This window comes from Ceratotherium simum, chromosome 25, assembly GCF_057802395.1.
Source record: "Ceratotherium simum simum isolate JZ-2026a chromosome 25, ASM5780239v1, whole genome shotgun sequence".
Classification (NCBI taxonomy): Eukaryota; Metazoa; Chordata; class Mammalia; order Perissodactyla; family Rhinocerotidae; genus Ceratotherium; species Ceratotherium simum.
Window position 1 is genome coordinate 35,901,957 of NC_141924.1, and position 27,522 is coordinate 35,929,478.

The 27,522-nt window shown below is 36.0% G+C and overlaps 1 protein-coding gene across 1 annotated transcript in view; it reads left to right on the top strand.

Annotated features, from left to right (window-relative positions):
* Positions 1–27,165, top strand: part of SLC6A15 (solute carrier family 6 member 15) — a 49,074-nt gene extending 21,909 nt beyond the window's left edge. The window contains exons 3-12 of the mRNA XM_014796365.2: positions 2,604–2,761; positions 3,115–3,241; positions 4,310–4,491; positions 11,650–11,760; positions 15,123–15,364; positions 15,460–15,652; positions 16,560–16,752; positions 19,429–19,588; positions 24,520–24,682; positions 25,797–27,165. Of these exons, the coding sequence (XP_014651851.1) occupies positions 2,604–2,761; positions 3,115–3,241; positions 4,310–4,491; positions 11,650–11,760; positions 15,123–15,364; positions 15,460–15,652; positions 16,560–16,752; positions 19,429–19,588; positions 24,520–24,682; positions 25,797–26,168 (1,901 nt within the window). The 3' untranslated portion in view covers positions 26,169–27,165. The remainder of the gene's footprint in view (positions 1–2,603; positions 2,762–3,114; positions 3,242–4,309; positions 4,492–11,649; positions 11,761–15,122; positions 15,365–15,459; positions 15,653–16,559; positions 16,753–19,428; positions 19,589–24,519; positions 24,683–25,796) is intronic.
* The last annotated feature ends 357 nt before the right edge of the window (positions 27,166–27,522 follow it).

Consider the following 27,522-nt stretch of genomic DNA (forward strand, 5'->3'; position numbering starts at 1 on the left):
TGACTTTTCTAACAAATGTTGCCTCCCCTGTGCCTGTCAGTTTTTCTCTTTGGAGAAAAATCCTCAAGTTCCCAATATAAGACAATATTGGTGAAGGAAGACAGATTTTTCTCTCTACAACTTATTAACTCTGAATTTTAAGTTGTTTCATTCTTCAAAAAAGCAAAAATTACATATAATTTAGAATGATTATAGTTTTCAATTGCTGACCAGACCTTGGTAGATCCCAGTAGAAGGGATTTAACCGGATAATTAATATAATGCCAGACATTCTTCATCCTTAGTTATCATGGGTATTTGGTTCCCAATTCTGTAGTATTTGGGGACAATGTTTAGTTTTAAAGAAAACTTTCAAGAAATTAGCATCCTTAATTTTAAACAAAAATATGTGCATCGACACAATATTCTAGCTTTTTGTATTTGTGCGTGTAATTGCCAACGGTTATTAGCAAAAATTGTCTTAAAAATCAAGAAAAAAAGCATATACAAAGGAATAGATTGTTTATGCAGGATACAAGCTTTTTAGTACACTGAAGTCAAACTGAATTTTAAGTTAACTAACGTTTGAGTTGAAACTTTATTATCTCTATACATGAAAGCTGTTAATATAAGTGTGGTTAAAAACTAAATATTCTTTAAGCTGCATTTCAGCACACAAAGGATAGAAAGATTATTTTGGTATTTGACTTCAGTTTGTCTTAGTGTTGTTGACTGGACAAAAATATGGTTTTATTTTTGATGTAGTTGTAACCTATAAATTAAATGAAATAGTATAACCATTCATATGTGAAATTTCTTCTTAGCCATTAACAGATAAAAAGCTAAGGTCTTACGGTCCCAAAATATGTTTAAGATCTTGCTTAGTTAATTCAACCAGGCACAAAACAACAGGTTGGAAGAAGTAGCCTATTTGACAAATCTACCTGAGAGGTAAGAATCAACACATGGAGTTGGTGTTGTGCTACACATTACTCCACTGAAATTGTAAGCTCCTTAGCTAGTCATTAACATCACATATAAATTGTTTATCAAATCAGATATAAGTAGCTATGTACTACCCTGCTTTTTAATTTTCACAAATCATTTCATATGCCGTGACTGACAGAAGATGAATTCTGATTTTCAGACCTTTCACCTTATGAGCCTTACTGGCCATGTTGTTGAGGAAGAAGGCTGTCTTGGCTGAAAAGTCAGGATGCCTTCCATTTAATACAATTTTTGGCTTGATGTAGAGCTCTAAAGGATTTCATATTTAGTAATTAGTTATTAGCAAAAATGGCTCCTCCTTCTTACTTTCATATGTAAAAGGAGTCAAAAGGCGCTTCCTAGTATTGTTTCCTCTCCTCTAATCACAAGTACTAGAGAATGATATTATAAAATACCAATGGACTTGAACATTTCAACATGGCTGTGAGAGTACAAAAGGATGTAGTCAACGTGCAGTATAGGACTGGGCCTTCTAGGTATTTGAGTAGTATCTTCTGGCTGTTTAGTCAAACAGTCTCAGGCTACCTAAATCTTACTCATTCAACTTTTGAGGCATTTTATGAATAATAGAACTAAAAAGTAATAGACCCAATGTAAGTTGATTTGTCCGAAGATACTATACTTAAAGCACAATGGTTAAGCTTAATATGTGGTATAATATAGAAGCTACCAGCTCAAGTTTTGAAGCCAGTGTGACTATGAAGCTTGGCTCTTTCCCACAGTAGCCATGTGACCTTTCACAAGTTAACTTACTTCTTCTGGCTTAGTTCCCACTCCTGTAAAATGAAGATAATAATGGTACTTACCCCATTGGATTCTTGTAAGGATTATATGAGTAACTACTTGTAACATGCTTAGAAATGTGCCTGGCAAATAGTAAATGCTCAGTTACATTATAGCTATGACTGTTTTTAATATGGGGGCTAATGTTTAGAGTAATTTGAGTTAGAAGTAAAGGCTAAGTATCTAATAGCATGTCATTAGATAACTAAGGAAAGATCCCCAATGAATCCAGTCTTAATTCATTGTCTCTTTTTCTCTGGTCATTCGCACACACACAAACCCATTCACACTCTAGGACTTGGTGCAGGTGTTACAATGCACTTTTGGTCCTTTGGGAAACATTTTCAGGTCATTAGTGCCTGAAGGTTACTAATTATTTTAAAATTAGAATTTTGATAATTCTGTTTTATAAGCTCGTGCATCCATACTTACATTACATATCCCTTTCTAGAATCAGCTCAAGTCCGAAAGACTGAAAATCAACCATAAGAAAGTAGAGATTTCCTACTCTCAGTTATTTTTATGGAAAATGAAGCAGTTTTACCCTTTCAATATAATGAAACTAAAACTATTCATTGATGGTCTTTTATCATCATTTTTTTATCAGAAACTCTGTAGCAAATTCAGGTTTCAAATACTAGGAAGTTTAAAGTAATGAAATTGCATTTTCTTGAAAGTATATATATACTTTATTTATAATATAAATTGTGAAGTCTTATGATTATATTATATAGAAGTTCAAATATCGTCTTTCATGAGATAATCAGAATTAGTGTCTTCTCTACTGTGACTGTTGAAAATATAATCTATTTTATTTATTCTTGTCTCTGTAGGTGCATATCTTTTGCCATATTTAATACTGCTTCTGGTAATAGGTATTCCCCTTTTTTTTCTGGAACTTGCTGTGGGGCAAAGAATTCGGCGAGGAAGCATTGGTGTATGGAATTACATAAGCCCTAAACTGGGCGGGATTGGATTTGCAAGTTGTGTAGTAAGTTTCTTGATATGGTATATGCCATATATTTTTTACAGGGTTTGTAATTATATAGTTTGTATTTACATGAAACTTTTGAGTGTGTATTTCTGCTCTTTAATCATGTTTAAAAAAGAGCCCTGCTGGAGCTTGCACTAATACACAACACAAGCTGCATATAATATAGTTCAGTCTTGCTAATGCTCGTAAGACCTATGAGAGCCACCCTTTTAGGAAAGATAATATGTTTCAAATAAAAATAAAATGAGGAGGATTTTCAAATGTTAAATGGGGTTTTATGCCTTTTATCTCGTTATTTCAAAAGAAGGGGCATGAGAGGGTTAATGTAATCACGTTGCTTTATTTTGCAGGTGTGCTTTTTTGTGGCTCTCTACTACAATGTCATCATCGGCTGGAGTTTGTTTTATTTTTCTCAGTCTTTTCAGCAGCCTCTACCTTGGGATCAGTGTCCTTTGGGGAAAAATGCTTCACACACTTGTAAGACATGTATAATGTAGTGTTTTTGTATTTAAAGATCATAAAATTGGTAAAGGCATGAGCTTTCAAGAGTTTTTCTTTTTTAAAATAATATGGGGAAATCTTTCAAAATTATTATCCTAACAAACTTTCCTCACTTTGAGGATTGGCATACTCAGAGAGATAAACCTTTGGCACCACCTAATTTTACTAGCGCTTCCCAAGGTATTTTATTGTGCCCCGTGACATTAGGGTAAAATATTATAAGCCTTCAGATGTTAATTTTGACAGTCTTTTATTTTCTACACCTTTCTTGATGCCTTACATTTTCACTAAAATAAAAAAGAGGTCAAAAAGAAGAATTTGGATTGGAGTAATTGTTTTTATGTCTTTGGTTCTGTTGTTTCACATTCCTATCATTTATTTTTATATCCTAGAATATACATGAAGAACAATTCCCTATAGTAGTGATGTCTAGTAACTATAGAATGCAAATAATATATATAGTCTAACATTTTTTAGTAGCCGCATTTAAAAGAAGTAAAAAGAAACAGATGAAATATTTTCTTTAATCCAATATATCCAAAATATTAACATTTCAACATATAATTAATATAAAAATTATTAATGTAATAATTTGCATTATTTTTCTTGTACTAAGCCTCCAAAATCCCCTTTGTATTTTGTATTTACAGCATCTGTCACTTTAGACTAGCTCCACGTGGCCAGCAGCTACATGTTTGACAGCTCTGCCCCAGGAAGTCGGTCAGATAATTCTGGGCGTGGAAGGGGCTGTAAACCTGACGTGTTTTAATTACCTTAATAAAAAGCTCACATATTCCTATTTCAGAAATGTGTAATAAGAAATATCAAAGATGACACGTCTGTTGGTTTTTCACATTTTTGCACAGTTGAGTTTTCATTGTGAATTTAAATCCTTCTGTAGAATAGTAGTAGTTTTCTAGAAATGCTAAGAATTGATTTACAGGCTTACTGGAAGAAAAATTGTCTCATTATTGTCTCATTATTGTCTCAATGTCTCATTGTCTCTTTATATCTGAAATGATCACGTTACCCTTCTTTTTACAGTTGTAGAGCCAGAATGTGAGAAAAGTTCCGCCACTACCTATTACTGGTACAGAGAAGCGCTGAATATTTCCAGTTCCATTTCCGCAAGTGGGGGCTTAAACTGGAAGATGACTGTCTGCTTGCTGGTTGCCTGGGTCGTGGTTTGCTTGGCTATGATCAAAGGCATTCAGTCTTCTGGAAAAGTTAGTATGTTAGAGCGCCGATTCTGCTAATCACCATGCCTGGTACTAGGCTCCCCTCAAGCTCTGCTATAAATCTCTGTGGGAGCACTGCAAGTAGCATCCTAGGTAGTTAATTAAAGGTTGGTTAGAAGTGGTGCTTTTACAGATGTGTTTAAAAAAAGGACATAAAGAAAGATATAAGTGTTTTATAGTGAAATCTAAAGTCCTTTATAATCTTTCCTTATTTCATCAAGATCTTCTGTGAAATGTTTTGTCAATACCTAAAAGTCCTTTCTTTTTGCGTTTATTTAGTTGACCCTAATGTTTTAGTTCTCTGATTACTTATTCCAATCAGGGAAATTGGGGAAAGTAGTAGAATGAAGAATTTGTTCATTTTTTGGGTGTTATATCATTTTCCTCTACTATAGGTGTTCTAAGGAATAGTTGCATAAAAGATTTTAAAATAGTCTAGTGTGAAGTATTTCTTAAAGATCTGAACATCGTTAGGTGGTTATGACAAGCTCAACAAGGAACTCAGAGTGATGTAGAAGACTAAAGGGCATGCCTGCCAGGGCATGTGGAACATTTTAAAAGGCTGTGATTGAAAAAGACATCAAGTGAATTCTAGATACCTTGAGTTCTTTTTTTCTTAAAGGATGCATTAGGAAAGTAATTGCTAGTCACTATTTTGCTTTTATACTGCATTTTTTTTCGTTATTATTGTCATTGTTTTAAAGCTCTCTACATCTTTTGGCTGGGCCATAGCAAGAATTTATTGTGGGTGCTTCTTCTCTCTGCCCCTCGACAGTCCGTCTCTACTATCTTTTCTTTCCAAAGCATAGATCTGATCATATATCTTTCCAGGCTGATATATTACCACTCACCATCTATACTAGTAGGAGTGGGACTAGTAGCAGTAGTAGTAATAAATGATGGTGGTGAAGATGATTCTGACAGTGATCAGAGCAAGAACAATAACAGAAGCCAATATTTCTTACATGTTTATTTTGCTCTAGGCACTGTGATAAGTGCTTTATGTACTTTATTCCATTTAATTCTAAAGAAAACTCTAAGAAGGAATTGCTGCTCTCAGGCCTATTTTACAGATAAAAAAAAAAGTTTGAGAAATTAGGTAACTTGCTCAAAGTGTCATGACTAGTAAGTGCTGGTACCTGGAGTCAAACCTGACAGGTCCGTCTAAATCTAGAGCCCGTGTTATTTATTTGAAACACTGTAATGTCTCTCACTGTCATATTTTATTCCCACCAAATAGTGAACTCTTAGGGCAGAAGTCTGTCTAATTCATCTCTGCTTCCTGTTACTTCATTTAATTCAAAATGTTTGATGATATTTTTAACTTGTAAACCACAGCTGATTTTACATTCACCTTCCTGCTAGAACTTCTATACCATTTTTCCTTTGAAGAAATGAACATGGTAGATAACACATTTGAATCTTTCAGTACTTTCTGAATGTTAATGTACTGTATGATTAAATAAGTTCAATTCATTTGTTCAATTGGATGTGACTTCTACTATGCCAGAGACACATTGTAGTCAGGTTATAAATAAAGAAATAGATTCTTAAGCCAAATCTAACCACATTTACAAGCATCCTAAGAAAATGTCATTTGGTAGAAAGAGAACGAACTGTGGTCAGTCAGAGACGTCTAGAAATCCCTGTGCTGGAGTCTTACTGCCACGTTTTGTTTCTTAATATAAGTATATGTTTTATTATTTAAGGAAATATTCATCCTTTTCTTATCACAGCATTTTGGAGTTGTTTTTCTTATATCATGTAATATAACTTTATCTCTCAAAATGTAATACAGCGTATTGGTACATACAGTTTATTATTTCAGTGAGAAGGCTTCAGGGAGAGAGTGGCTTTTCATCAGAATTTGAAGAAAGAATTCAGTAGGCACAGATGGGGAGAAAGCTGTACGTAATATGAGCAAGGAGATGAAAGTCTAAATTGTCACAATTCCTTGGTCTGAAACAATGAGCTCAATATAAGGAGAAGAAATTTATTAGGAATAAATGGAAAGCTCTATGTTTGCCTGCAAAAAGAAAGCTCCAAATAAACAATCACACAAGTCCAGTATAGAGAAACATGGTTAAGGCTGATGTGGTTTAAGGGTAGTATATGAAAAAACAACTTAGAGGATTTAGTAGCTAAAAGAATATGAGTCAGCTTGTGATATGCTTGGCCAAACACACACATATACACAGACACACATACCACACACAATGCTAATTGGAAACTGCATAAAATAAGAGGAGTCTGACTGTCATTCTTCTTTGGGCCAGGTAGGCACACCTCACTTGCACCGTACCTGCAGTACTGGATTTTACTGAAATCTTAATTTCCCCCTTTATTATGGAGAAGAGAAATCTCGGCCCTGTGGTCACAATCTTCAAATAGTTGAATGCAGAGAAGAATAAGGCTCATTCTGTGTGGCTACAGAGAACAGAACTATGATCAAATATGGGGCATTGTGGAGGTTGGTGGGATGGTGGTAAATCGTCAAAGAAAGGAAGACCTTTCAGCAATCAGGCCTGGTAACAATGAACTTAGTTGTCTCAGTGCTAGAGAGCCTGGCATCACTGGAGGTTTTGACCACAGAGGTCGCATGTCCCTTTGTGACAACTGCTATGAAGGGGATGCCTGCCCCAAGATGAAGGATAGAAATGTGAAGCTCTAGCTGTCTTCTGATTCTAAGGTGATATTTCTGCTAGTACTGCTTTGCCATAATTACTACTACTGTGCTAAGTACTTTGCATACAATAGCTTGTTTAATCTTTCTGTCAGCCAATGATTTTCGATGTTTTTATCCCCATTTTACTACAAAGTTAACAAGCTTAGATAGAATAAATAAATGGCCAGAATTAAACAACTGATAAGTGGCAGAGCTAGAACTAGGCTATGGTGTTCTCAAATAGAATGACTTTCTGAAAGTGTGTTTATAGTAAACATTTTAATATGTAAGAAAAAAAAAACAACTAAATGATTTCAGATGTTTTCTGTTCTTCAGCAGTTGAGTAGAATGAAAATATTTTTATAAACATTTTGATTGATAAACTAGTCTCTTACCAAATGCACTCGCTATGAAGGCATTTCAGTTATCAAGGCCCAGGGGTCTTAAAATCAGCCAAAGAAACATATTTCATTTCTCAGTTCTTAAAAATGTGTACTTCTTAGACAATGTAAGGATCATTCATGTATTCATTTAACACGTATTTATTGAGCACCTACTGTATGCCAACCATTCATCTTGGTCTGGAGATATAGCAATGAACCAGGCAAACAAAATGCCTGTCTTCATGAAATGTCATTCTAGTGGCAGAGACAGACAATAAACAAATGGGTAAAATAATTTCAGGTAGCAATGCATAAAATAAAGTGTAAGGAGAAAGTGTAACATTTTACATATAGTTAGGTAGAATTTAACCTATTTTAAATAATATTATGCATCTGACTATGTTGGTGTAATAAGATTAGATCCATATGATTAAATGTAAAGAATTTGTGTTTAAAAACACAATATGGCTGCCTCTGTAAAAGTGCTGACTTAAGATACATCTTTAAATCTCAGAATTTAATAATTAAATATTTTGTCCTTTTACCTGCTCATAGAAGAAAGTTTAGACATTACCCACTTAATATTACTTGACTATTTAAAATTTTGACTATTTTTCTCTGTCTTATATTGAACATGAAATTTTCCTGTTCCTTTTTAGGAAGCTATGCCAGAGTCCTATCACTGAATCCAGATCAGTGTCTTTAAGAACCCAAATACTTATTAAATTAATAAATGAAAATTGAAATGAGTCTGATCATATATTAGTATATGATTTAAAAAATACTGCAGAATAAAGATGAGTTGAATTTTTTAGGGAATGTATACAGAAAGGAAAACTTAATTTCTTATAAATTCTCTGTTAATGTACAATATGTTTGAGTACCCACTATATGTAAGGTGCTGATGGATATGCAAAAATGAATAGGCCACAGTTTTGTCCTCATGGAACCCATAATTTAAGGGGTGAGACAGATAATTACAGCAGAATAAGTGCAGTAATAGAAGCATATAAAAGTACATGATGGCATAGAGGGAGCCACTGAAATTCACGTGGATTTAGAGGAAGGCTTCACAGAGGAGGTAACTTTTGGTCTAGAGTTTGATGTTTGAAGAGGAGCTCACCAGAAAGTTCAGAGAGAGAACACTGGATGTGCCAAGCACAAAGATTGCTGAGTGCCCCTGTGTGACTTTTACATACAACCTGTGCAGCTCTTGGGAGATGAAACTTGAAATGTGAATTGATAGCAGATACTAAAGGATCTGTGTACACTGGTCAGATGCTTGGCTGTTACTCAACAAACGGTATGGAATATCTGAGGATTTTTAGCAGTTCATTGATACCATCAGCTCTTTAGTTTAGAAAGATCATCCTGGTAGTAATGTGGACAATGGATTTCAGGGATGAAGGGGAGAGCTGGCAGAGAGAATCTGGAGGCAGGGTGAGCAGGAAACTGCTCATAAAAGTGAAAGGTGACACGTCATTGAGGATGGAAACACAGGGACGGGTCTGAGATTTCTGTGGTAGAATCAATTGGTTATGGGATGTGGGAAAGAGGGACGTATTAAGGGTGTGTTTGAGATGTTTAGCCTGGAGAAATACAAGTACAGCAAGAATCACTTCTTCCCTTAGTCTCTAATTTGAAATTATATTTAAAACATACTGAGCATATGTAAATTTGTTGGAAAAATTAAAACCAACCTATCCAGACTATTTTAGTGTGTAGCCTTCGTTTTCAGTTTTGAAATAAATAGGATTAATGAAAGTCATATAAGTCACTTAGAAGGCAGCAAATTTGAGTTCTGTTTAAAAAAACAAAAAGATAAGCTGTTGTGCATAAGCGAACCCATGCTTCTGGCTAGCCTCAAGATTTGTGAAGAAGAATCGTAAAAGGAATAGCTTTAATTCAAGTGAGATCAGGCTACTTAAGTAGATACATAGTAGACTGACATTTAAAGAATGCTAAAAGTAGGCAAGGAGAATGAAAAAAAGTTACTTCATCTGAAGGCATTCTGATAAAAAGAAATCAAGAAATGTGGGTGGATGGAAGTAATCAAGGAATTAAACGAAGTTGAAATGACTGAGAAATTCTGTTTTATTATAACTGATTAAATTAAAATATAATTATTTTTATTGACATTGATTCAGAAGTATGTTGAGATTTTATTAATTTTTCCTTAGCGTGTTCTATGTGTATTTAAATATAAGTGGATAGAACTATAGAAGAAATGCAAATTATGATGTTGACTTATACATTGTTTGTGTATAGTTATTATTGGATTCAATCTCTCTTACCTGCCCTGAGTCATCCCCTGCTATGACAGTTTTTCCTCCATTCCTCCCATCCTCCCTCCATCCCTCCCTCCCCAGATACATAGCATATACGTACTGTGTGCCAACACCTATGTACGTGTTTGGGGTATGGCAGCCAACAGAAGGGAAAAGGCCGTTGCCCTCACAGAGCTTATATTCCCATAGGGGAGACAGGTGGTGATCTAGTGGTTAAGATTTGGTGCTCTCACCAGGTTCATTTCCCAGTCAGGGAACCCCACCACCCATCTGTCGGTGGTCATACCGTGGCGGCTGTGTGTTGCTGTGATGCTGAAAGCTATGCCACCAGTATTCCAAATACCAACAGGTTCACCCATGGTGGACAGGTTTCAGCGCAGCTTCCAGACTAAGACAGACGAAGAAGAAGGACCTGGCCACCCACTTCCAAAAAAATTTGGCCATGAAAACCCTAGGAATAGTGGCAGATCATTGTCTGATATAGTGCCAGAAGGTGAGAGAATGGCTTAAAAAGAGCAGTCAAGGTTCAATTCTGCTGTACACAGGGTCCCTAGGAGTGGGAATCGACTCGACAGCACTAACACGAAGGGGAGACTGGAAATTAATAAGTAAATGTATAAATAACGTAATTTTGACAGTGCTGAGTGCTGTCAAAAAAACCAAAACAAGGTAATATCATGGAGGGTTCATAGGGTGTAGGGGAGGGCAGATGGGGGGATATTGGATGGAAAAAAGCATAGCCTTATCTTGGGTGGTCTGGGAAGATTTCCTGGAGGAGATGAAGATGAGACGTAAATGACAAAGAGGAGCGAGTCACGTGCAGATGAGGGAGATGAGTGCCTCAGACTGAGGGCCCAGCCCTGCTCTGGCCCTGAAGATGGAGGGCTTGGTCTCCCCACGGAGAGCAGGGGCCTGCGGGGCCAGAGCTCAGCTGGGGGAAGAGTGGTGAGGAAGGCCGGTAGGGCTCTAGTGTAAGGCTTTGCAGGTCAGAGGGAGGAATTCGAATTTTATTCCAAGTGTTTTAGAAATCTCTGGAGTGTGTGAAGCAGGGAATGAGATAACTCAGGTTATCTCTGGTACTGGAAACCAGTTAGGAGAATATTACAAATAGTGCAGGACTACTTCTGGACATTTGACTTTAGCCGCTGGATGGATAGTGGGCCCATTTACTTAGAGGGAGATGGGTGGGGACAGCTTTGGGGGAAATTCAGAAGTTCCCTTGGGGACTTGAAAAGCCTTAGAGACTCATTGGGTGTCCACATGGAAATGTCAAGAAGGCGGTAAATGTTTGGTTAGGACAATCCTTTTTCTATGATAAACATTTGCTTAACTTTAATGGTAGAAATGCTGAAGAAGAAAGTAAAACCTTTACATGGTTAATTGCTGAGGTTCTGTAGGAAACTTAACATAGGACCACTCCCTACTCCACAAGCTTTACAGAATCATAATGGAACAACAATAAAAGTAGAAATTTGTTAGGGAGTCAGTGACCATTCATTTCTCTTAAATATTGCTTGTTTTATGAACTATAAGAATTAACACTATTTCAAGTTAGCCCATACGTATGAACTATTTTAAAGGAGATTAAATAAGGAAGATTTCTTATTTTTCGGAATCTCAATAAATAGGATCTTAAATAAGTTATATTGAATCAAGACTAATAAGCCATTCTAATAAGATGGCTATACAAATTATTAATCATACTATAAAACAGTTAACTGTCAAAGTATGGTGCAGAACACATAATCTTAACTCTAAAAAAGAATAGAATTAGTGTGTCTGGCCTGTTTTTGTTTTTCTTTCTTTGCAGATCATGTATTTTAGTTCTCTGTTCCCATACGTGGTGCTTCTGTGCTTCCTCGTCAGAGCGCTGCTGTTAAACGGCTCAGTTGATGGCGTCCGCCACATGTTCACCCCTAAGGTACGCGCTGTGCTTCTGCTTAAGGCTTGTGACCGTGAAGGCATTAGGCTTGTTGTTAAGATATTCCCACCGTTAGATTTAAGGGATAATTATTCTACCATATGTACATTAGACTTTTAAATTACAGTTATGTTAACCAGCCTAGAAAAACTAGAGCTTTCGTGTATCTATAATTATATCCATCCGTCTCCAAGTTTAAATATCCCTTTTTAGTTCTAGAGTAAGACTATCACTATTTAAACTTCAAAAATTCCTCTTTTATAATCAATTTCTAATTTTATAAATTTCTAATTCTGATAAATTCTAGAACTTTTCAATCTTTATTCCCTCTTCCTCCTCCATTTCAGTGGTTCTTAACATTTTGTATCATGGATCTCTTTGATAAAACTGACAATAGGATCTTCTTACCAGAAAAAATAACGAACATATTAATTTGCTTAGCGTCTCAGGAGGTTGACAGATCACTTAAAATCCATGGACTCAAGTTAAGAACCCTACTGTACTCTAAATCCTGTCTCAGAACATCAGTGCTTTCTTGGTTTATTTGTTTGTTTTAAGGTTTTGTACCTTCTACAATAGTATTTATAGTGGTGAGTTTGGGAAGTTCTGTAACTTTTACAGATACACATACATTTTAGGAAAATTCTCATCAGGCTTCATAGAAGCTCAGAACTTATGCTCTGTCATTCAACTTAGAGCTGAACTCAACACTGGGCACATTGATGGGGCTGGCCCCGTGGCGTAGTGGTTAAGTGCGCATGCTCTGCTGCTGGTGGCCCGGGTTCGGATCCCAGGCGCACATCGATGCACCACTTGTCCGGCTATCCTGTGGCGGCATCCCATATAAAGTGGAGGAAGATGGGCACGGATGTTAGCCCAGGGCCAGTCTTCCTCAGCAAAAAGAGGAGGATTGGCATGGATGTTAACTCAGGGCTGATCATCCTCACAAAAAGTAAACAAACAAAAAAGCACTGGGCAAATTGAACCTGATTAATCAATACTTGTGGACTTATATTGATTTACAGGAAACAAAAACAAGTTTTGGCAGACACTGCGTTATAAAGATACAATTTCAAAATTAGTTCAGAAATGAGAAGTTATCTGAAGGATGAGTGTGCAGCCAGCATCATGCTGTGAGATTTGGGCAGAAGATATTAGCTTTCCCGGAATTCTTTGTCACTCCTGGCAGCTCCCTTGATCCTGTGTAAAAGAGGCTGTGTTCTTTGGGCGTCTGTTTACAACTTGGTGTTCATTCTCTAGTAACAAATATGCTGACATTGGTATCTGATTTTCTTGAATAGTTCAAAAGTCCAACATTTAGAGTTGTTGGAACTCCTCAGTGAATAACTAGTTGAGATTTATAAATTTCAGCTATAACTTAAATCAGCTTCAAATGAGCTATACTTAATGACAAAAAATACTTATATTTGTAATATTGAAGAAAAAAGTTTTCTGGGTTTAAAACAGCTAGCTTTGGTGTGAATTTCTGGAATGTCATCTTTTTCCAGGTTGGCAATTGCTTGTGACATAATTCTAAATATTTCATTTAAATAGATATTTTAGAATTTAAATAGTTTGATATGACACTCTTACATGGCTCTCATATTTAAAATTACGGCATAATTAACGTTTTAAACCAGGACTAGGATTCACTATTAATATAGTTAATTCTTTCTTCAGCTCACTTTTTTTTGACTGTTGATAAGATTTTGCATCACTGTAGGATGTGATAGTTAATATAATAATAAGAGGTTGTCAATTACTTTTTAATTCACATTGTATATGTAAGGGAGAAAGTACCTAAGCACATGAAATATTCCCAAAACAGTGAATGGAGTATTTAGTTCCTGATTTGAAAGTAAGCTGAATAATGTCTTTAGTAAATGGGTGTTGTCTGCCACCTAGTGGGTAATGTAGAGATAGACAGTTGAGTGTATTTGAGTAGATCAGAATTAACCACAGAATGGTATATTGTAGCAATAGTCAATAAATAATATGCATATCTGAGTTAATTGTAAATACATTATAAATATAATCATGATTATGTTTCATGAGAATATTGCATAAATTTTAATAATAATCATTAAAATTAATTGAACAATAAATCCTAACATTTGAGAGAATATATGCATTTTGAAATCTGCTTGTGTTCATATTTCCGCTCCACTCCAGACCTGCTGTGTCACCTTAGGCAGGTTACTTAATCTTTCTAAGATTCAGATAATAGTAGCAACAATTTTATGGATTGTTGTGAAGATGAAATGAGATAATCCATATAAAGTGCTTCTCAGTTTGCCTACCACTACAGTCCATGTATCTTAGCAATTATCGAGCACTTAGCCTGTGGCAGGCACTGTGGTAAGTGGTATGTGTCTTGTTACTCCCATCTTTCAGTTGAGTAAGCTGAAACTCAGGGAGGACAGGCCACTTACCCCAGGTTGCACTGTTTATAGATTATTACATGGCCAGCACCTGAAACTTTCTGTGGAGCTCCTGGGCGTAACCACGTTCCACATTGCTCCCGATAAAGGCAATTTCGTTGCAATAGTAAAAAGAGATAAAATACCAATTTAAAGACTCCTGTTACTGAAATCAAAATTAACTGTTTATTGAAGTCTCTGTCAGATATGGCTAATATTAGTTGTTCATTTAAAGGCTTGATTATATACAGTGCAGTGATAATTGTCTAAGAAGTAAAGCAGAGTTCATTCAAATGTATGTTTGGCACAGACTCAGAACTTTAGAACTTTGGATCTGAAAGGGCCTTAGAAATGATATGGTTGAATTTCTTCAATTTTCAAAGAAAAGGCTTTCAGGAAAGTATTGAATGAAGAAATGAATGATACATACGTGAATATGTAAAGTACAAATAGTTCAACTCTACCAAGCTTATAATTATTATCTACTTTGATTATTACACTTCCACCAGAAAACAAAAAACTTATGGTATTAGTTAAGGAATTATTTAACTTTTATTGATAATTGATTTATTTTGCTTTGGAAAGAAAACAAAGATATAAATAGGAAATAATTGAAGATAGTTAATTTCTCTTTCAAATAGTCCTGTGATGATTTGTTTTAAAGATATTTAAAAATTCCCATAGAAGTAGAAAATCTCCATGTCGGTAAAATCTCTATATAAAGGCTTGATAGTCTATAGTATTGCTTATTCATATTCCTCGTTTCATTCCTAAATGGAAAATTTGTTATTTCTACTTAAGAACAAATTGTCCCCCTGATTTAAATAACCTTTGGATTCATAGATATCATTATGATATATTTGAACAATAAGACTAACTCCATGTAGATTAGTCCGAACTATTATTTTGCAGCTGACCTCTGTTATGTTTAATTTTAAACAGCTGGAAATGATGCTGGAGCCGAAGGTCTGGAGAGAAGCGGCGACGCAGGTGTTCTTTGCCTTAGGGCTGGGCTTTGGTGGCGTCATTGCCTTCTCCAGCTACAACAAGAGAGACAACAACTGCCACTTTGACGCTGTCCTCGTGTCCTTCATCAATTTTTTTACTTCTGTCCTGGCAACATTAGTGGTGTTTGCAGTTCTGGGCTTCAAAGCCAATGTCGTAAATGAGAAATGCATTGCAGAGTATGGATATTAATTTTCTTCAGCTTCTGATGGCATAATTATATAGAAAATGTACTCCCAAAATCCATAAGTGTTCATTATGTTCTATTTTTCAGAAATTCAGAAATGATCATAAAATTTTTGAAAATGGGCAACCTTAGTCAGGATATTATCCCCCATCATATCAACTTTTCGGCTGTTACCACAGAAGATTATCATTTAGTTTATGACATCCTTCAAAAAGTGAAAGAAGAGGAGTTTCCCGCTCTTCATCTCAATTCCTGTCAAATTGAAGATGAGCTAAATAAAGTCAGTAGGCTATGTTTAAGTAATCAAGTAATCATCATTCAGTTGAAACATGCATTGTCCAGGAGACTTCTTATAGGAAAATGACCTTTAAAATGCCTGTGGAAGATTATGCTGTTGCAGAATTTACATTCTTTATTTCAGAGAACATTCTTTCTTAAATCGTAAAGTTTTGCTTCACTTTAAAAAACAATTTCATTGATTAAATCGCAATGAATATAAATTTAAGTGATTTTCATCAGAGAAAATGAAATCACTCTGATACTTTTCCTGGTATAATATTTAATACAAAAATTGAATTATGACTATCATTTACATATTACATGATTGTTTTGGCACATGAATGGTATTTGGCCATTTTGCTAACTGTATTCAACAAGTCATGATGAAGTCCTTTTTCTTAGCCACTGTCGTATATTTTAATAAACACGAAATAGGTGAACAGTAGTAAATGTCCTTGTGTTGCTTTTCACCTTCTCCCTGTATTGCCAAAAAGGAAAATATAATTGGAGAAATTGTCCATTAATCACTTTCTGTAAGAGAGCTAAGTATACTTGTGACTAAACATAAAAAATCATGTGTAGGTAATTATGAATGAAGTCATCATTAATATAAAAATCTTGAATTCTGTAAGGAAAAATTTAACAACTTACCCTTAAAAGTTGTGTGTGTGTGTGTGTGTGTGTGTGTGTGTGTCTTAATTCTGGTCTATCTGTTGTCTTTTGAGATAACACAGTCAACTTGAAGTTTGGTTAGAGGCACAGTTTCTTGGAAACAACATGATACCAGCATGTTTACTGCCAGTAACTCCAGGCGTTATTGAGAGTTTTCCCTCCCCTTTGTCACTGATATGTATAGCCATCACTTAATATTGCTCTGTGTTAATGTTGCTCTTTTGTATATTTTCCAGGCTGTTCAGGGGACTGGTCTAGCTTTCATTGCCTTTACGGAAGCAATGACACACTTCCCTGCATCTCCCTTCTGGTCAGTGATGTTCTTCCTCATGCTGGTCAATCTAGGGCTTGGCAGCATGTTTGGAACCATTGAAGGGATCATCACACCTATTGTGGACACTTTCAAAGTGAGGAAAGAAATTCTTACTGGTGAGTTTTTATGCATTTGACTTTTCATTGAACTGATACAGGGCATTTTACTCTTAGTGAGAGATCAGAGATGGAAAAATGAAAGTGTTTTATTAATGTCTCTTTATTAGTTATATTATTAGTATTTGTTATTTTATTTACATATTTATATAATATGCAAATAATAGATTTAATATAGATTACATTAGTTATTAATGATTGTTTATTACTTTACTAATAATAATGTCATTATCATGAATTACTGGCACTAGAATAAAGTCATGGAATGTTCATGTACAATTTTGTATACAAGTAAAATAATTATAAAAAAGTAGTTGGGATGCAATACTCCTTTTCCACAAAGTGCATAGCTGAAATTGATAAACCTAAATTCAGTTCTCCTATAAAATAGCAATTGTAGCCTACTAGTAGTTAATATCTCTAGGTAGGAAAGAAAATAAAACAATTTATCAATATTGATGGTTGTTAATAAGTCCAATCTGCAAGCAGTTATTACAGTGCCAGTTTTGTAGTACATCGTCCTTGCATTTGAGGGATATTAAGGATATAAGAGAAATTATAACAGAGATGCAGAGATATGGGAGAGCCTCTTCTCCAAAAAGAATAGTACTGATAATTAAAATCAAGTTGGGTAGATGAGACCTGTACCATGTAATATCCTGATAGCATAATAGAGACTTTACATGTTGTAAGAATTAAGAAGCAGCAAATGTCATCTAAATATATGACGGAACTGTCAGCAAGAGAGGGAAGTTGAATTGGAAAGGGGGAGGGTCTTCTTAGGGATCAGAGGGTAGCTTTAGTAAACGTACATAAATAGAGGTAAAGGGAGCCGTGAGGAAGCCGGCCAGACAGAGTGCAGGAACAGTGTCGGCAGGCGATGCAAAAATAAATGGGAAAAAACATATGGGTGACCTTCAGTGCCGGGCAGTGGTGCGCAAGCCCCGAAGGCTCTGTTTTGCTCGGAAAGATCTAGTAATAATTCATGTGTAAATAACTCACATATATACCTTTATCACTTACTGCTCTAACTGTGTGTGTGTAAAACAATTTCAGCAGTTTGTTAAATATTTATACCTAAATATCCTCAACTCAGCTGAACATAAATGAGAAACTTCTTTATCTTCTCCAAAAGGTGGTCACTACTTCTGAAGTTTCTATTTCATTTAAGGCTCTTAATATCCTATACCCTGACATGCAGGCTACATAGCAGTCATCTTTGCTGCTTTCCTCATCTTTGCCCCATACCCAAACCATCCTGTGGTTAGAGGGCTTGCAGTGTAGAGGGAAAGACACACAGATGGTATTTGCTGACTCTCACTGACTCCACTGTTTGGTCAGAGCAAAGGGGAATGCCCTGTCTTCCCCCCTTACCTGTCCTCTGGGGTCACACCTATACTTCAGTCATATTTTACCTTGAGGAAATGTTCCTCCATCACCTTTGTCAGATACGTTTTTCTCTTCTCTAATAGTTGGACTTAGATAAGTGAATTTACTCACTGTCTCTTCCTCTCACATCTCCAGCAAAACCCTTACTGTCCGTACCACCTAGAATACACTTTCTTCATATTTACCTTATGTTGTGGTGTAATGAGGAGAGAGTGAAAGTGACAAAGGCCATGGTTCAAATCCAAGCTCTGCTACTTCCATCCTGAGACTCTGAGTACAACATACTGTGACAAGCATTTAAATATTTCCGTATGTGATAGACTCCAAGTAAATGTTACTTTTCCTTTTCTACATTGTGTGTCTATATATAAATATTTGTTTATGTAGGATGAAACGCATACCACTAGCACAGTGCTTAAGAGATGGAAGTAATGGCTTAATTTAACCCCCGCTTGCTGAGATTGTTGGAGCCCCAGCTGACTGAACCCAGGCATGTGTGCTTTCTCCCTCCCGAGCGGCTCGTACCTGCTGTGTGTCTTCCACTTTTTCTCACCTCTGCTAAAGGTGGTTGAGAAAGAAAACACAGTCATCCTTTATTTCTGAAGGCTCTCCACTAATGTGCATGAGAGAATAAAGCGTATGGCGAAAAATATGAGAATACTATATGGAATCCAGAAATCTAAGTTTTCATGTTAATGGTAACTGGTCAAAATTTCTGCATCTTTCTTAGATACTACTATGGAAGCTCCTTTTAGATGATTCTTCTTAGTTCTTGGATAACTAGGTTGCCCAACCCTGTCATAATGCATTCCCAACGAATCTGTTCAGGCAATATCAAGATCTAGACTTGGGTTGGTGCTAAGGCAAGGTCTGATCAGATTTTTTCAGTTATGCTTTAAAAATAACCATATTTCAATCAAATATAACATATATGTTATCACAATCTTATTATGTCACATTAGTCTCATTATAAATTCAAAAATTCAATGTAGCTCCCAAAACTATAAAGCATTATTAAAGGTAGAAATGACCTATGAACATTTGCTGCCTGAAAAGGTCACTTTGCTATTAGTATAAAGAGAAGAAGGGTATGGAGATTTATACTTTTAAAATCTTCAGTTTTTTCTCATTTATTGTTTGTGCTTGGAAAGGTATTGCCTGTTTATATCATTGGCAAGTTATAAAAGTGAAAACAAAATTATTGTTTGACTATACTAATTCATAATGAAGTTTAAAAGACTTGGTTCTGAATAAGGGCTTAATTTTTAATTTATTCCTTTTGTCCAGTGATCTGTTGTCTTCTGGCATTTTGTATTGGCCTGATATTTGTGCAACGCTCTGGAAATTACTTTGTTACAATGTTTGATGATTATTCTGCAACACTGCCGCTGCTAATTGTAGTCATTTTGGAGAATATTGCTGTATCCTTTGTTTATGGCATAGATAAGTAAGTATATTTGCTTTTATGCATTCATTTTTCATCTCTATTTTGGAAAGACCAATAGTAAATATCTATTTCATTTAGAAGAGGAGGGAAATGTCTAAAGGGAAAAATTTGTTGCCACAAAATCAAATCTTTTGCAGGCTCATCTTCATTCAACAATTTTGTGTGTGTGTGTGTGTGAGGAAGATTGGCCCTAAGCTAACCTCTGTGCCAATCTTCCTCCACTTTATATGTGGGTCACCACCACAGCACGGCTTGATGGGTGGTGTATGTCTGTGCCTGGGATCCGAACCGTGAACCTGGGCTGCCAAAGCAGAGCACGCCAAACTTAACTACGCCACATGGCCAGCCCCGTTCATTTAACAGTTTTATTGAAGTATATTCCCCTATTAGGTGATTAGATAGAATTGTGTGGATGGTAATATCGTCTAGGATTCTGGAGCTTTGATTTAATTCTGGTTATCAAATAGTAACTTCCAAGACCTAGTGATTATTGACTATGTTCCAAGAACCTTGTTAGGTTGTTTGAAGTTCTTCTTGTTATCTACGTTTCACAGATGAGAAAACTCAGGCTGAGTGACACAACAAGGGACTTGCTCATCACACTCTGGACAGAGGCAGGCCTGGGATTTGTTGCCATTTCTGCTTAACTCTAAAGCCTGTGCTCCTAATTACTTTGCTAACCTATTTTATGAGAGGAATTTTATTTTATTATGCTACATTATGCTTTATGTAGCAGGCTAATTTTTGGAAATGATATATCCTGCTCTGAGATATATATGGCATTTGCTATATACAAACTTCATATTTATATGAAGTCATTACTTGAATTCACTAGATGCCTAAGCCTCTGAATTACATACCTACTTGATGTGAAAAGCATATATACTTGGTGTAAAGTGAAGCATTAGAGTAATTGCAGAAGAAAAAAGTGTCTGGAGGCCTTGTACAATATTTTTTAAAGTTGTTATCTCTAGTTAACATATATGGACTAAGGCAGTGAGATCATCAAGCTTATTAGACGTCTGTGCAAAGTAGGAATGAGTTCATTGAATGAAGACCAGAGTCCTCTTAAACAGCATACAGAACATTAGTGTGCTTTGTAACAAAGCTTAGAAAATGTTTTTATTACCGTCAAAAGCTCCAGGCAAGGAAGAGTAGGGGAACTTACATTTAATAATCATGTACTATATAGCAATAGTAGTAATAGCTGTCTGACATGCATTAAATCTTAATCCTCATAAAAATACTCTCTGGTGACTATCACCCACATCACAGAAGGAACATTGTCCTGCTTGTACAGGACACAGTATGTTAGTTGTAGAGCCAGGACTTTAACTTAGACCTTAATTTCTAAACCGGATATCTCTACACTCTACCAAGCTACGCCCAACGCCTAACCTGCACCACGTGGGAATGTGATATTGTCGTTGGACTGATGTGTGGATCAACGAGATCATAATTTAGATGTCCATTTAGACAGCTCATCATTTACAATAGGCATAGTAGAAAATATCTCTTTTTAGTTGAGTTCCTAAATAATAATACTTATAACAAAAGAAGGAATAATACTACTAACAGTAGATGCATCTATTAAATTCCTACTGTATGTGAAGTGGTGTGCTCTGCATACATTGTCTATGACCCTAGCAATAACCCTCCAAGATAAGTATTATCTTTTTTGAATGCCAAAAATGAAGCTCAGAGAGACTAAGACATACATTAAAAGATGACAGAGCTATGATTTGAAACCAGGTCTGTGGGCCTCCAAAGCTCATATTGTGTCTTAGGAGCAGGATTAGAATTCTCACATCTAAGATGCTCTCATTGAATTACTTTCTCCCTCCTTTATTATTATTATTATTATCATTATTATTATTATTATTATTATTTTGAGGAAGATTGGCCCTGAGCTAACATCCATGCCCATCTTCCTCCATGTTATATGGGACGCCACCATAGCATGGCTTGACAAGCGGTGCGTTGGTGCACGCCCAGGACCCGAACCCGAGAACCCCGGGCTGCCGCAGCAGAGCGCGCACACTTAACCGCTTGTGCCACTGGGCTGGCCCCTCTCCCTCCTTTAAATTTCTGTAGCAACCTTATATTCTTCCAGTTCACCTTCAACAGTTTCGTGAGCTCAGTTCTGTTCTATGTCCTCTGCTACTTTTACCTGCATTTCCAGAGACAGGGTTAAGAGAAAGAAGGCAATCAAAACCTAAAATTTTGAGACAGCAAATTCAAATGCAGAAAAAAAACATATCGGCACATAGCAATTTAGGAATTAGGAAGAAATATGAATGAAAGAAAATGAGGAGGATCCTGTGAAGCTGAAGGTGATGGCCGCGTAGCTTTTGTATCTCTCCAGATCTCTTTTTAAAAAAAGAAAGAGAAAAATAATGACTATAATAGCAAAACCAAATACCCGTGGACATTGGCAAGAAGATATTCCTGTGAACCCTCAAATAAGAGAGGGTAGGGACAAATTGCTGGCAGCCACAGGACCTTTGTGGCATCACATCTGTGTGAGACACGGCAGAGGATATGCAGGCAGGGCTTCTGACAGCTCCCTCATCATTCCCAGAGCCTCCCTGAAAAGTGTGGCAGGCCCACATGAAGACAGTGACCTGCACTGGGAGAATTTTTATGGGGTCCTTGCCCTCATTTCAAGGAATGCAGAAGGAACAAAGTGCAATAAGATCATCAGTGCTGGAGCAATCTGGTCTCTAAAACCTCTTGAAACTAACAAACCAGAATTCCCTTCCAAGATAAAGCTCTGCACTGAAGAGCAAGTGAAGGGAGCAAAACCTGAACAGAGCAGGAGAGAGACAGTAGGGGCGATGGAAACAGCAAGTCCAGGTAATATGAGGAGGAGAGCAGAGGAGGGAAATTGACAAATTACGAGGCCAATCTTTGATTACTGTGCACAGAGAGGAAGTGCCCATCCCTCCCTCTTAATAATGCAGTAAAATTCATTTCACTCAAATGTGGTCAAATCTTAAGAAACTTATTCTTTTAAAGAAAGAGGAAAGGAGCAGAGTAATATCTCTGCAGAAAACAAAAGCACACAAGCAAAATAGAGGAACTATTTCAAAATGAGTTGAAATAAATTTTTAAAAATGATAGAAGCCACAAAAGAACAGCATATATCAGTTATTTAAAAGTCAAGAAATATGTAATTAGAGAAAAGGAAGATTTGAAAGCAGAGGTGGTAGAATTCAGGAAATAATTGTGAATAAAAGAAAAACACTTCAGAAATGAAGATCAAATTAAAAGGAACACAGAAACAATAAGTCCAATGGCTAATTCCACAAGAAGGAGAAGCTAGAAAGGAGGGATATTTTTTAAAACCAAGAAGAAGTAACGAAGGATTTAAGAAAAAGAATAGAAACAGGAGTTAAGCAAAGATGATTCAATGAGGGCCTCTAAAAGCAGTGGCCAGAAGAAATACTAAAAACTATAATTCATGAAACTTGCCTGAAATAAATGAGAACTTGAATGTAGAAAGTGCACACGATGTACTTGGAAAAATAGACACAATGGCCAACACCAGGGCATAGTTTAGGATGTTACTTCAAGACAAAGAAAAAAAAATTGGGACATCCAGGCAAAAAAAAATACAAAACAAAACAAGCAAAACTATTTATAAGAGAAAAATCTGATAGTCAGCAAACTTCTTGAAACAATACTACGTAGTTAGACTTATTTATGATTCTCAAGGAAAGAAAACATAAGACACAGATTTTAAATCCAGTCAAACTGACATTCAAGTAGTGTGACCATAGACGAATAATTATAAACATGCAAGAAATTAGAGAATATAGTTACTATGACCCTTCTTTGAAGAACCTACTAGAGAACTAGCTTTAGACAACAGAAAAGTCTACAGAAACATCAGTACAGGGACTGGTGGGGGCGCAGTAGATATTTATCTCTGGATAAATATTAAGGGAGATAGACTAGTATGTCATGGCTATATGCTCTGACAGTGTTAACATCATATACCTAAAAAGGGTGAATTTTATTTCATGTAAATAATACCTTGATAACCTGACTTAAAAAGAAAACGAGGGGCTGGCCTGGTGGCATAGTGGTTAAATTCACATGCTCTGCTTCAGCCAGGGGTTCACAGGTTTGGATCCCGGGTGTGGGCCTACACTGCTCATCCAGCCATGTGGCGGCATCCCATAGACAAAATAGAGGAAGACTGGCACAAACAGCTCAGGGCCAATCTTCCTCAAGCAAAAAAAAGAAAAAGGAAAACAAACATAAGTTTAACCGTTACTAGGTCTAAGTACTAATTTATAGGAAATATGAGGATCAGATGTACTTGTGAAGCAACACTGTGGGGATGCAGTCCCCAAAATCCAGACTGTGGGAAACCATAGGACAGAGTACCCAGCGGACTCAACAAAAAATTGGAAGAAACAAAAAAGAGACATAGGAGGAACCCAGAGATGAAAAATGGTCTTGAGAAACACACCAGTCAGTTGCAATGCATGGACCTTCTTTCAACTCAGACATACTAGAAAAAGAAGTGAGAGTTCAGATAATATAAATACCGACTGGATATTGGATGATATTAATTAATCATTGCTGAGTCGAAAAAAGAGAGACAAGGAATTTTTAATGTATTGCAAATATTGTGTTCATCGAGTAGAAAGTCATTAGTAGGAGGAGACTTTTCAGTGATTGGCTAAAGGGGCTTTTGTTAAATGAAAATTATAGTACTTGACTGGTTCCATTTTACTTTATAAATTTACTTTACAAATGTTCCTAACTTATAAGTTATCTTCCAATATGACTTTTTGTTTCAGCGTAGAACGTCATATGGTATCATGGCTAAACCTCTGTCAAATCGGTGATATAATGCACATTTTCAAGGTATAGCAATATTAACTCGGGAAATAATTAAATACTTTCCTTTTATTTAGGTTTATAGAAGACCTAAAAGATATGCTGGGCTTTGCTCCTAACAGATATTACTACTATATGTGGAAATATATTTCACCTCTAATGCTACTATCGCTGCTAATAGCTAGTGTTGTGAATATGGGATTAAGTCCTCCTGGCTACAATGCATGGATTGAGGATAAGGTAAAATACAAAATAAGAAAGTTAGATAAATAGTATACATAAAATACCAGTTTAGAGTTTTTCGTCTTTTGCTTTCTTCATAGTATATTTTGCTGTTTAATGGATGGTGTTGCTTTTATGCAAGGATCTTAAGATTTATGTTTTGTTTGACCCTAAACATGTATGATTTCTTTTATACGTTGCAGATTTTTTTAATACTTGAGAAACACTGACTTGGTCCTTATTAAAGTAGCTTTATTCATGCCACCATAGATGCACCAATAATTATTGGGCCTTTGACTCTAAAACTATTGCTCAAACTACCAGAAATATTTTTCCTATATAAATTTATTAAATCATATCCCAGATACTATATAACAATGAAAATATGCGTTAGCCGTGTAGACATTATTTAAGTAAATATTGAAGCAAAGTTTTAACTTTTATGTTAGCAGCGGCTTTCAATTTCTGTTCTCAAGCTGCATTAGCCATATAATAATGTAATCATGAGATATATATTAGCTGTTATAAAATCAGAATGCTTATTTTTCAGAGATACCTCTGACCTTTAACTATTCTATGGTCAATAATCCTATATAATAACACCTAATTCATGGGGTATAAATAAGTCTGTTATCCCTTACCAAGTCCCTGGGGGCCAGATGTGCTTCAAAATTTAGATTTTCAGATTTTAGAAAGATGATGTGACACATGCAATAGGTATCTGTTGCTTAATAACAAACTACCCCCAAACTTAATGACTGAAAGCAATACTGATTTATTATTTCTTAGGGTTCTTTGGATGAGCTGGGCAATTCTTCTCTCCATCTTGCCTGAGCTAACTCATGCAGTTGCTGAAACCTGGAGAGCTGGGCACCCTCTCTGTGATCTTTCATTCTTGGCTTCTTCCAAGCATTATGTACTCAGGGCAGCATTCTAAGAAACAGAAGCAGAAATTGCAAGGCCTTTAAGGCCTAGCTTTGGAAGTTGCTTAACGTCACTTTTATGGGTTCTATTGGTCAAAGCAAGTCCCAAGACTAGCCCAGAGTCTTTGCTTACAAACCTGAGACAAATATAATTTTTTTCACATACTTGCAGAGAAAGATTGTTAATCATTATTTTTTGGCTTTAACAGGCATCTGAAGAATTTCTGAGCTATCCGACGTGGGGAATGGTTGTCTGTATCTCTCTGATGGTCCTAGCAATACTCCCCATCCCGATTGTCTTCATCATTCGTCGCTGCAACCTTATAGACGATAGTTCTGGTAATTTAGCATCTGTGACTTATAAGAGAGGAAGGGTCCTGAAGGAGCCTGTAAACTTAGAGGGAGATGATGCAAGCCTCATTCATGGAAAGATATCAAGCGAGATGTCATCTCCAAATTTTGGTAAAAATATTTATCGAAAACAGAGTGGATCACCAACTCTGGATACTGCTCCCAATGGACGATATGGAATAGGGTACTTGATGGCTGATATGCCGGATATGCCAGAATCTGACTTGTAGCTGGGGGAAAATCAGTGGCTTTTATCTGGTTCATTCTTATCAATGAACATTGGCTCTACTAAGAGAAGCGTTAGGCTTCGCTTATCAGAGGGCGATCTCAGGTGTTCCATGGCTGTGATCTTTAATCCTAACAGTATATGTACGTTCAACTAGAGCATTCCTTTGGATTCTTTGGTTTACATTTGCGCAGAAAGAGTTACAGACAAAGCTCATAATGACTGAGGTCCATGTTTGTCAGAATTTTTAAAAATACTTTTGGTGTTTTTTCAAGTATTTCTATCTCTAAAAAACAGGTGTTACCTCAGTTTCTAATAATTTCTGGATGTAATAGAATTGGCTTTTCAAAAATGGTATACTTTAAAATTTATTAGTTTGCTTTCAGGATAACTAACTCCCGGTATTACAATGACCAGTTCTGTAAGTTGGTGCCTCTCAGCACATTTCCATGAATATATTGTATAGACAGGCTGTACTTATTTTGGTAGCACTGATACCTTCTTAGGCAATTAGTTGAAGAAAACTGCAAAATATTTTCTTATGTAATAGCTGTATAGAGCAATAGTATCAAAGAATAAGAAGGCACTAATGCTGGGATGAAAGTTGAGATTCAGAGGTGACTGGGGATCATGTGCGTGATGGCTGTATATTTGGTGTAAAATATATGTGTCCAAATGATCTAAGAATGAGTCGCTCAGCACTCTTAAGAATTCTGCAGATTCTGCATTTTTCTATGCCGTGTGCCTAAAAACCTACTTGATATTTATTGTGATTTCAAGATTACCCATAGTATATTTATATAATATACTTGCAATGTACATAGATGTATATTACTTAGTACTCTAAGTACTGATTCGAAAACTTGAAGCAAGATGGCATTTTATTTCCTATCTTTCTGTTTTGCTTCTGTTTTATGCAAATATAAATCTTTTTTTAAGTGATTGTTAAAATTGTATGGCATTACATTTTAAGCTACAAATAAACAAAGTTAAAAAAATGATGTATGTTTTCCACGTTGATTTTCCTGGTATCACCTGAACTGGATTATCTTGCATTTCAGTCAGCACTTAGCATTTCATAATTAGTCATCACATTCCAAGTGGGATTAATAGATTGATTAATAGAGTAACCACTGCTTTAGAGACAAAGGAAAATTAGAGTATTATGGTTAAGTGGTGTTCTAACGTAGTCTTACATTCTTGAAAAAATACTTATAGTCTCCCAGGAAACCATGTGTACGGTTGACTGCTTGCTGGGTCAGTATTGTCTCTGAAGTGTGAAAAATTATGATGATTTTTATGAAACTGTTGTATATATAAATTGGATGAAGCAGAAGAACTCCACCGAGTGCCATCTA